Source organism: Hyla sarda, chromosome 8 (assembly GCF_029499605.1).
Source record: "Hyla sarda isolate aHylSar1 chromosome 8, aHylSar1.hap1, whole genome shotgun sequence".
NCBI lineage: Eukaryota > Metazoa > Chordata > Amphibia > Anura > Hylidae > Hyla > Hyla sarda.
In genome coordinates, this window is record NC_079196.1 from 158,561,047 (window position 1) to 158,572,788 (window position 11,742).

The 11,742-nt window shown below is 45.1% G+C and overlaps 1 protein-coding gene across 2 annotated transcripts in view; it reads right to left on the reverse strand.

Moving 5' to 3' along the window:
- Positions 1 to 7,011, reverse strand: part of PDXDC1 (pyridoxal dependent decarboxylase domain containing 1) — a 79,417-nt gene extending 72,406 nt beyond the window's left edge. The window contains exon 1 of one of the 2 annotated variants that reach the window (XM_056535903.1): positions 6,751 to 7,011. In XM_056535903.1, the coding sequence (XP_056391878.1) occupies positions 6,751 to 6,777 (27 nt within the window). In that variant the 5' untranslated portion in view covers positions 6,778 to 7,011. The remainder of the gene's footprint in view (positions 1 to 6,750) is intronic. The other variant, XM_056535902.1, reaches the window with a different exon arrangement.
- Between the last annotated feature and the right edge of the window lie 4,731 nt (positions 7,012 to 11,742).

An 11,742-nucleotide genomic window follows, 5' to 3' on the forward strand; every position in this document is an offset into this window, starting at 1 on the left:
CATACATATGAATTGGGTTGCTTTGGTGGTCAGCACAGTACATGGAGCTATAAAAGCCCTATTCAGATAAAGGGGACAGCCACAGAAATGTTTGCTGCAAATCTGCTACATGGCACCAAAAACCACATGATTTTGTGCAAAGCCCCATTCATATTTAGCAGTGCTAGATCAACAAATGCATCACTAACACATGATTAATGTGGTACCACACAGGATGCCAATGAGGAAAAATACACGGGCATGCTGTGTGCCCAAAAGAATTACTAAATCTAAATTCAGCAGCTTATATAGATCAATCACACATATACATGCGAGTGCTACAAAAGGTTCTGTAATACAAAGATACGTACAATAAAGCAATGACCACAGGTGCAGACATTTTTCTACATTTCCAGTTAGTGAGCTTATTTAACCCCTTAAGGACTCATCCCATTTTGGCCTTAAGGACTCAGACAATTTAATTTTTACGTTTTCATTTTTTCCTCCTCGCCTTCTAAAAATCATAACTCTTTTATATTTTCATCCACAGACTAGTATGAGGGCTTGTTTTTTGCGCGACCAGTTGTCCTTTGTAATGACATCACTCATTATATCATAAAATGTATGGCGCAACCAAAAAACACTATTTTTGTGGGGAAATTAAAACGAAAACGCAATTTTGCTAATTTTGGAAGGTTTCGTTTTCACGCCGTACAATTTATGGTAAAAATGACATGTGTTCTTTATTCTGAGGGTCAATACGATTAAAATGATACCCATTATTACATACTTTTATATTATTGTTGCGCTTAACAAACTTTTTAACCAAATTAGTACGTTTATAATCCCTTTATTTTGATGACCTCTAACTTTTTTATTTTTCCGTATAAGCGGCGGTATGGGGGCTCATTTTTTGCGCCATGATCTGTACTTTTTTTGATACCACATTTGCATATAAAAAACTTTTAATAAATTTTTTATAATTTTTTTTTATAAAAATGTATTAAAAAAGTAGGAATTTTGAACTTTTTTTTTTTCGTTCACGCCGTTCACCGTACGGGATCATTAACATTTTATTTTAATAGTTCGGACATTTACGCACACGGCGATACCAAATATGTCTATAAAAAAAACATTTTACGCTTTTTGGGGGTAAAATAGGAAAAAACGGACGTTTTACTTTTTTATTGGGGGAGGGGATTTTTCACTTTTTTTTACTTTTACATTTTTTTTTTTACACTTGAATAGACCCCATAGGTCTATTCAAGTGTAAATACTGATCTGTTCTATGTATAGGACATAGAACAGATCAGTGTTTTCGGTCATTTTCTGCTCTGGTCTGCTCGATCACAGACCAGAGCAGGAGACGCCGGGAGCCGGACGGAGGAAGGAGAGGGGACCTCCGTGCGGCGTTATGAATGATCGGATCCCCGCAGCAGCGCAGATGCCGGGATCTGTATTGACCCCATACATATTGCCGGCGGGTCCCTGGCTGCGATCAGCAGCCGGGATCAGCCGCGCATGACACGGGCATCGCTCCGATGCCCGCGGTTATGCACAGGACGTAAATGTACGTCCTGGTGCGTTAAGTACCACCTCACCAGGACGTACATTTACGTCCTGCGTCCTTAAGGGGTTAAAAACACTGCAGTTAGCCTTTCCCCAGCTTAAAGGGGTAGTCCGCTGCCCCAGCGTTTGGAACATTTTGTTCCAAACGCTTGGAGCGGGTGGGCGGCGGGTCGTGACATCACGACCACGCCCCCTCGTGATGTCACACCCCACCCCCTCAATGCCAGTCTATGGGAGGAGGCGTGACAGCCGCCATGCCCCCTCCCATAGACTTGCAATCAGGAGGTGTGGTGTGACATTACGAGGGGGCATGGCCGTGACGTCACGACCCCCTAACCAACCCCACACCCCCCTGCCGCCCGCACCCAGCGTTCTAAATGAACGCTGGAGCTGGGTGTTGCAAAGAGATGGCGGGACCCCATGATCAGACATCTTATCCCCCATCCATTAAATAGGGGATAAGATGTCTAGGGGCGGAGTACTCTTTTAAAGGCATGTTCACACTGAGGAAATGGTGAGGAATTGACAAGAAATAATTTCTTCAAATCAGGAGGAGGATCAGTCAGTACTACAACCACCAATGGGCTGGTCCTCAATTCTATAAACTCATTTTGTCAGGAAAAATAAAGTCCCATTGACTTCAGTGGGCCTTTATTCCTCCAGAAGTATAAACACGTTCAATCTTCTGACGGAATAGAAATCAGAGTCTGAATTCCGCTCAAGGAAACAGTAGCTGAAAGATCAATAAAGTCAAGGGAGCTTTCATTGAAGGCAGAATATGTGTGGAATAAGTGAGCGGAATTATTTGAGTAAATTCCTCAGTGTGAACATACTCTAAAGGAACACCTTGTTGAAGAAGCAGTCCGATTGGCAGCCATCATGTTATAGAACAGAAGGAGCTGAGCAGATTGATATATATAGTATTGTTGAGGGGGGGGCGAAAGCCATACATAAAATACTGGAGAATTTAATCTCTGCCTGGCTGCGACACTTTTATGCACAAACATTTTTTGTACCAACTGGCCAAACCCCTGTACACTAAGCTCCAGCCTATGTCTGTGTCACCGTTCATAAAATACAACCATCCGGTGATGAAAGGTAAGGTGATAAGTGGTTTACATGAAAGCTACTACTAAAGGTGTCATGAAGTGTCCCACCCACTGTAACAAGGGAGTACAGTGATCCCTCAACTTACAATGGCCTCAACATACAATAGTTTCAACATACAATGGTCTTTTCTGGGCCATTGTAACTTGAAACCAGACTCAACATACAATGATACGGGCAGTCCAGATCTGTGAAACCCGTCAATGGCTGGAAGAACCGACCAATCAGAATGGGCATTCACTGGTAAAACCCCTGTATTACTGAAGTGTATGCACTGACTGGTGTCTGGTAGCGCCCCCTACAGTACGGGGAGGTATTACATGTTCTGTACACTTTACCTGTACCAGGTGAGGGCAACTCCATTTTACTTTTTTAGGACATTGCCTGTACTGTACAGGACCCCCGAAGAAGCTCCTGTCCTCTACATAGACCAGTGTTTCCCAAGCAGGGTGCCCCCAGCTGTTGCAAAACTACAACTCCCGGCATGCCCGGACAGCCTTTGGCTGTCCGGGCATGCTTGGAGTTGTAGTTTTGCAACAGCTGGAGGCTCCCTGCTTGGGAAACACTGACATAGACAGTGATTTACAGCTCCCAGCAGATCTTTATTACTTTTATATATAAGGACTTGCTTTATTTATATTAGTTATCTACTTATTTTTCTTTAATCCTCACTTTTTCCTATTTGTGGATGACATTTTGGGGCTTCAGAACCAATCACCTGGTTTCCATAGAGTTATGGTCTCAACATACAATGGTTTCAACATACACTGGTCGTCCCAGAACCAATTAATATTGTAACTTGAGGGACCACTGTACTCCATTTATAAGATTAGGGAAGCAGCAGGAGGAGCATGGCATGGGACCTAGAAGGATATAGGGCAGACCTATAAGACTACAATTTAATCATACAGTTCAGGATCCTAAATGTGTTAGAAGAAGGCAGCATATCTGAAAATCAGCGGTGGAGAAGAGTAGGTAGGTGTCTGACATTCCTAAAGATTACTATCAATAGCCTGGGTGTCACCAAACATGTGTAATAGGCAGCCATACTAGTTCAACTGGTCAGGAGCGAATTGCAGGTAAAAAGGTTTGTAGTAAATTGGCCTAAACCGCCCCCCCCCCCCCCCAGACACGGTCACACCTGGACCCTCACTGTACAGGGAACAGTAAGAAAAGGGCAATGCTAAGGCTATGTTCACATGTCAGAATTTACATGCAGAATTCCGCATTGGAGATCCGCACAGAGATTCTGCAGTAGTAGAGTCCCATTGATTTTAATGGGATTTTGTTGTACTGTGCACACGGCACAATTTAGATTCTGGTGTCTGTAATGAAGAATAGGCATGTCCATTCTTTCTGCGGACTCCACAAGGGAATGCACCGTTTAATAGACAGCAATGCATTCTGTGCAGAGTTTGCAGTATGTCCAGACAGAGAAGTCATTGCTGTAGCCCCTTCATTCCAAAGGATCACTGAGGCCGCACCCCCCTCCCATAGACATGAACAGAGGGGCGTGGTGCGACGTCACCAGGGGCTTGGCCATGAAGTCATGTCTCTGAGGCAGAGCCCGGGGGTCCCAGCGACGGGACTCCTGCAATCATATATATCTTATCCCCTCTATTCTTTGGATAGGGGATAAGATGTATAAAGCCGGAACACCCCTTTAAGTACTTTCTGCATATAGGGTATTATTTACTCCTATGCGTTCTAGTACGTCACTATATTTGTATCCAATGCCACCCATATTCCCATTTATATGTTGTATGAGTATAATATTTATATACAATCCAGCAGCCAAGACACTACCTATCTATACTGATGGGTTTATTATATCTTTAAGGAGAATATATATATATATATATATATATATATATATATATATATATATATATATATATATATATATATATAGAAAAGCAAATGGAGCAGCACTCACGAATGGGAACAAATGCAATGGGTGCAAGCTGTGGATGGGCCCTGGTCCTCGAGTCCCAATTAGATACAGCAACCAAGTAGACGCAGCAGCACTCCAGCGTAGTGAAAATAGTGACTTTTATTTATCACCAAAATGCAATAGCGACGTTTCAACCACCTCACGTGGCCGTCCTCAAGCCTTGAGGACGGCCATGTGAGGTGGTTGAAACGTCGCTATTGCATTTTGGTGATAAATAAAAGTCACTATTTTCACTACGCTGGAGTGCTGCTGCGTCTACTTGGTTGCTGTATGTGTGTGTATATATATATATATATATATATATATATATATATATATATATATATATATATGTGTGTATATTTCTGCTGCAGATTTCCTCATTAACTTACTAGCAGAAAACTGTTGATGAAAACCTGCAGCATATCTAGTCTGTGTAAATGTACCCTTATACTGTGATCAATTACAATAAAGAGATATTTTAATGCAATGAACACTGACCCACGAAAGCAAACACCCTACCCTCAGAGCTGTATATGATCTGTAAATAAAGATTCTGCAGACGCCCCACATGATCTATTGGACTCCATATGAAATATTCTTCATAACCAGCCACTTTTCTAGGGAAGTATAGCTGCATAAGGAGACCCCCCAATGGCGCATGACACTTCCTATTGACAGAGCGGCATGAGATTTGATAGAACATGGTCTTAAAGGAGAACTCCGGAATAGGAAAATTATCGTCCATACTGCCGGCAGTGTGACATTTTCGGTGCCGGTGTAGTGAAGAATTGTGTGCCTTGAAGCATTCTCACACTGCCACTCAGCCCATCGCCGGCTGGGTTCCCATTACGTTTTCCCCCCATACGGGAGCGCATACGTCAGGGGGGAGCTAAAAACTTGCGCTCCCATATGCCTTTCTATGCGCTCCCGTATGAGATTCATTTCAATGAACCGACCGCAGTGAAACGTTCGGTCCGGTCGGCTCATTTTTGCCCCGTATGCGCTTTTACAACCGGACCTAAAACCGTGGTCGACCACGGTTTTAGGTGCAGGGAAAAAGCACATGCAGGGCAAAAATGAGCCGACCGAACCTTTCACTGCAGTCGGCTCATTAAAATGAATTGCATACGGGAGCGCATAGAAAGGCATACGGGAGCCCAAGTTTTTAGCTCTCCCCTGCCGTATGCGCTCCCGTATGGGAGGAAAACGTAATGGGAACCCAGCCTCAGTCAGGACTTCGCTACAGCCGGTGATTGGCTGAGTGCAATATGACTCGCTGACCACCGGCAACCAGGAAGAGGATCGCGGCGGAGGCCGGAGCCGGTTACCGGGGGAGCAAAGGAAGGTATGTACCGGTTTATTTTTATTTTTTTTACTGCCGGCAGTATGGATGATAATTTTCCTATTCCGGAGTTCTCCTTTAACTGATCCAGAGAGGGATTACACACCTCTATGGTGGCCCTACAGTCATTTACAGCTATATACACACACCACATATAGCCCGATGCAGGATGCCTTGTGGGGTCAGCGGGGCCTCAGGAAGTTCTGGTCAGTGAAATACAGGGGTATGTGTGTCAGATGCCCTGGTATAGGACAGTGGTCTTCAACCTGCGGACCTCCAGATGTTGCAAAACTACAACTCCCAGCATGCCCGGACAGCCGTTGGCTGTCCGGGCATGCTGGGAGTTGTAGTTTTGCAACATCTGGAGGTCCGCAGGTTGCAGACCACTGGTATAGGATAATGCCATGCCACTTTAGCCACAATAACTTCACATAGCCCAACACTTAGATGGGCACACAGGACTCCTGGCTCCTGTACATGACTCCAGTGCCAGCCTGGCCTGGGCTCATATACTTAGGTCCATGGCCCCTATCATGTATAAGGTATATCATCCTGACTCATCATATAGACATGTCATGACTACACAGCATCACTACTGTGAATAATATTCCATGTAAATGTTATAACACATGTGATAGAGTCCCCTGTGTGATATGCTATGGGGTGGACTATCCTACCATCACTAACAGACATGTATGTACACACTGCCTATTTATTATGTACACACCCCCCCCCCCCCCAGCCCCCACACATGAGCTATTCCAGCCCCTATCCCACAATGCTATACATAAGGCAGCAGGTACCATAGCACACCGACCTGGGGGAAGGCTCTCTGGCTCTGCATGTTGTCTTCTCTTCACCGCCGATTCCTGTGCTTGTAGTCCTCCTCAGAGCCGTATTTTCCCTGTCAGCACTTCCGCCTTCCTTTCCCTGCTCCGGTCAGCCCTGTGTCTCCACGCTGGCAGCGCTGACGTTACCAAGCAGCGCGTCTGCGCGTCCACAGCGCCTACAGCTGGGAGCACAGGAACGCGCAGATTGCAGACTAGACTAATGCAAGTAAAATGGCCTGTGTGGGCCGCCGTACTGAAACTGTCATTTAGAAGCCGGAACAGTTGGAATGGAGTGGATGACGTCACTTAACTGTTTAAACGTCTAGTAGTAGCGTCAATTGCTGGTGGCGAGAAAAGTGCTAATAAAACTAATATCTATGGGAGGGAATTCATCAAGAGGGGTGTAGGTGAACGTCATTTTACCCCATTAATTTGTGTGGTGGAAACTGAACCTGCGCCACATTTACTACATGGTGATAAATATGGTGCAGATCACATTTCTTACTGCAGTACCCCACTTTGTATAGTGCCCTCCTGAGACAACATGTGGGACTTTTCAGTAATGCTGTCCGCAGTCAAAAAGCTGTCAGTACACAAGACCAGGGTAAAACCGATGATAAATGCTCCCCAATGGAGAAAATGTTGCGCAGTTGGTGTGGACGCATATTTTTGTGCATTCTTTTTGGTGGAGCATTTTCTAACCAAGTGTACTGTTCAGAGCACCGCAGAGCATTTTATGTAGTGGACACAAAGGCCGACATTTATCATTGTCTTTTGACTGGTTTTTGGCCGACATTTATCATCGTTTTTTTGTGTCTACAAAAGGCGCAAGCAGGGTTTATTTGCGCCTTTTTTGCGCCTTTTGGTTTACACATTTCTGCTGATTTTGAGTTGCAATCCACTGATTTTGGCAAAACGCATGATATGAAAGTGTTTAAAGTCACTGAAAAGTCTCTAAAACTCCACCAGCCCAGACCTGGCGTAGCTTTTTGGTGTATGTGAAGAGAGAAATTTCAGAAAATGTGACTTGCACAAAATGTATCAAATGCTCTGTGATCATTTAATAAATTTGGTGCTCCTACACATTACAGCACACAAAAAAAAGGTGTAGAAAAATGCTTCACTTAGGGTGCATTCACACCACGTTTTTACAATAGAGTTCCCCAATCAGGTTTTTGATGAAAAACTGATTCCTCAAAACCTGACTAAACTGTATTAAAACGTGTGTACAAATTTGTACCCGTATACGGTTTAAAAAATGATGTCCGGTTGCATCTGTTTTTTTAAGAAAAAAAACCTATACGTTTTTAACTTTTCACTCCATTATAAATAAAGTTTCATTTGTTTGATTGAAATTCCAAGAAAAAAACTGCAAAGTCAAAAACCGTATGGTGAAAACCGGATGGAACCGTACGCACATACGTTTCTGTACGGTTCCCATTGACTCCCATGTTTAAAAAAAAACGTATACGGTTTAATACAGTTTTTCACCCGGACCAAAAACCGTGGTAGGCTGACAAAACCTAGGATGCAAAACGGAGACAACCTGATGCATCTTTTGGCATATGGTTTTCAATGGAGAGTCAATGTATACGTTTTCAATACAGTTTTCACATTGAAAACGTATATGGGAACTGTATTGCAAAAACGTGGTGTGAATGCACCCTTACAACTACAATGATACATGCCGGTGCAGTGCCGTGGATTGTAATTTTCCATAGATTGTGATGGAGTGACTCAGCAGTTTTCCCTGCTCGAGCGCTCCGCCTCCATCACATTCTATAGGCTAACACTCGCACACCACCCCCCAACCATTGGTTACTGCGGGGGCTGGGGGGGGGGGGGGTGTGCGAGTGTCACGTGACATATATAACCATCAGGCATCGCAGCTCACGGCAGTCTCACTTGGGCTATCACAGGGAGAGGATCTCTCCCTGTGATAGCCCGAAGCTGCACGGAGCTCTTATGGCGTCTGTGGCCCGATTCCGAGAGCCGAATGGAGCCACAGAAACCAATCCATTTACTGTGTCCTCCCCGCTGCGCCTGTCAGTTTGTGTGCCCCTCGCAAAAGCTGACAGTCAGTGTCACCCGCCAGCACAATCACTATTCACCGCTAACGGGACCCGTGTGCCCGCTAGCAGTGTTATGTGTCCCCGCTGCGCCTCAATGTTCACTGCTAACGGGACCCCTGTGCCCGCTAGCAGTGTTATGTGTCCCCGCTGCGCCTGTCAGCTTGTGTGCCCCTCGCACAAGCTGACAGTCAGTGTCACCCGCCAGCGCGAGCAATGTTCACTGCTAACGGGACCCCTGTGCCCGCTAGCAGTGTTACGTGTGTCCTCCGCCTGCGCGAGACATCCACCCCGCCCGCCCGCGGCTCTGTTCCCCGCTCCCTGTTAGCTCAGGGAACAGGAAACATGCGTAGCCATGCGTAGGTTCGAGCGCAGCTAAATTTGTACTGCGCATGCGCAGCACTACGCAAATAGTGTAGGGCTATAGTTAGTGTAGTTTAGCATAGTTTAGTATTAAAATTGAAAGGCGGTTAGGCACCACAACTCCCAGCATGGGAGTTGTAGTTTAGGACTACAACTCCCAGCATGCCCAGACAGCTAAAGTCTGCCCAGGCATGCTGGAAGTTGTAGTTTAGGACTACAACTCCCAGCATGCCCAGACAGCAAAAGGCTGCCCAGGCATTCTGGGAGTTGTAGTTTAGGACTACAACACCCAGCATGCCCAGACAGCTAAAGGCTGCCCAGGCATGCTGGGAGTTGTAGTTTAGGACTACAACTCCCAGCATGCCCAGACAGCAAAAGGCTGCCCAGGCATGCTGGGAGTTGTAGTTTAGGACTACAACACCCAGCATGCCCAGACAGCTAAAGGCTGTCCAGGCATGCTGGGAGTTGTAGTTTAGGACTACAACACCCAGCATCCCCAGACAGCTAAAGGCTGCCCAGGCATGCTGGGAGTTGTAGTTTAGGACTACAACACCCAGCATGCCCAGACAGCTAAAAGCTGCCTAGGCATGCTGGGAGTTGTAGTTTAGGACTACAACTCCCAGCATGCCCAGACAGCAAAAGGCTGCCCAGGCATGCTGGAAGTTGTAGTTTAGGACTACAACTCCCAGCATGCCCAGACAGCAAAAGGCTGCCCAGGCATGCTGGGAGTTGTAGTTTAGGACTACAACTCCCAGCATGTCCAGACAGCTAAAGGCTGTCCAGGCATGCTGGGAGTTGTAGTTTAGGACTACAACACCCAGCATGCCCAGACAGCTAAAGGCTGCCCAGGCATGCTAGGAGTTGTAGTTTAGATTAGACAGCGAAGGGACTACAACTCCCAGCATGCCCAGACAGCTAAAGGCAGCCCAGGCATGCTGGGAGTTGTAATTTAGCTAATGGGACCACAACTCCCAGCATGCCCAGACAGCTGAAGGCTACCCGGGTATGCTGAGAGTTGTAGTGCAGTGAAGGGACCACAACTCCCAGCATGCCCAGACAGCTAAAGGCTGCCCAGGCATGCTGGGAGTTGTAGTTTTACACAGGTATAAAGTAGTTAGCGTAGTGTTATCGCGATTTTAGCGTAGTTAGCGTAGCGTTAGCTCAATTTTAGCGTAGCTTTAGTTTAGTGTTAGCGCGGTTTTACAGTTTTTAGCGTAGCATAGTGTTAGCGCAGTTGTAGCGTATTTAGCATAGCGTAGTGTTGGCGCAGTTGTAGCGTAGCTTAGTGTTAGCGCAGTTTTAGTGTATTTAGCGTAGCATAGTGTTAGCGCAGTTGTAGCGTATTTAGCATAGCATAGTGTTAGCGCAGTTTTAGTGTATTTAGCATAGTGTTAGCGCAGTTTTCATGTATTTAGCTTAGTGTAAACGCAGTTTTAGCGTATTTAGCGGAGCTTAGTTTTAACGCAGTTTTTATGTATTTAGTGTAGTGTAGCATTAGCACAGTTTTAGCGTATTTAGCATAGCGTATTGTTAGCGTAGTCTTAGAGTAGTTAGCGTAGTGTAGTGTTAGTCCAGTTCTAGCATAGTTGGCGTAGTTGTACACGGGTGTAGTGTAGCTAACTTAGTTTTACAGGCAGATGTGTAGTGTAGAGAGTTTAGCGTGGGGTGTAGCTTAGCTTAGTCATAAAGGGAAGGGGCTACAACTCCCAGCATGCCCAGACAGCCAAAGGCTGTCCAGGCAGGATGGAAGTTGTAGTTTTGCAAAAGTAGCAGAGGCAGTTGCGCTCTGCTAAATTAATGTAGTATACAGTCACATGTATAGATGGCTGGATACGGTGATCACAAGGCCACTTACACACCTCCGTTCCTGCTCCGTCACTGGACTATTAGCAATGCAGGAAGATGACGGAGCTCGAACGGGGGTGGTAAGTTAGACTCTCCAGGTACTAACCCATTTTTTTTGTGTGTTTGTCTTCTCGTTTCAGATACGTGAATGCGGAGGACTACATCGGAATCGGTGGACTACAACGATGACCTGCATTTTTTTCTTTTATTTAAAAAAAATGGTTAATGAGGGCTGTGGGGGAGTGTTTTTCCTAATAAAAATGTTTTAACTTGTGTGTGCTTTTTCCCCAAATCGGGGTCACGCAATCGACCGCCGATAACGCTGATCATTGCAAAGCTATGGCTTTGCAGTGAACAGTGCTGGCAATCAGTGTGTGCAGTGTTATAGGTCCCTATGGGAGCTATAACACTGCAAAAAAAAAGTTAATAAATGTGATTTAACCCTTTCCTTAATAAAAGTTCAAATCACCCCCCTTTTCCCATAAAAAAAACCACCATGTAAATAAAAATAAATATAAACATATGTGGTATCTCCGCGTGCGTAAATGTCCGAACTATAAAAATATATAATTAATTAAACCGCACGGTCAATGACGTACGCGCAAAAAAATTCCAAAGTCCAAAATAACATATTTTTGGTCGCTTTTTATATCATGAAAAAATGAATAAAAAGCGATCAAGAAGTCCGATCAATACAAAAAT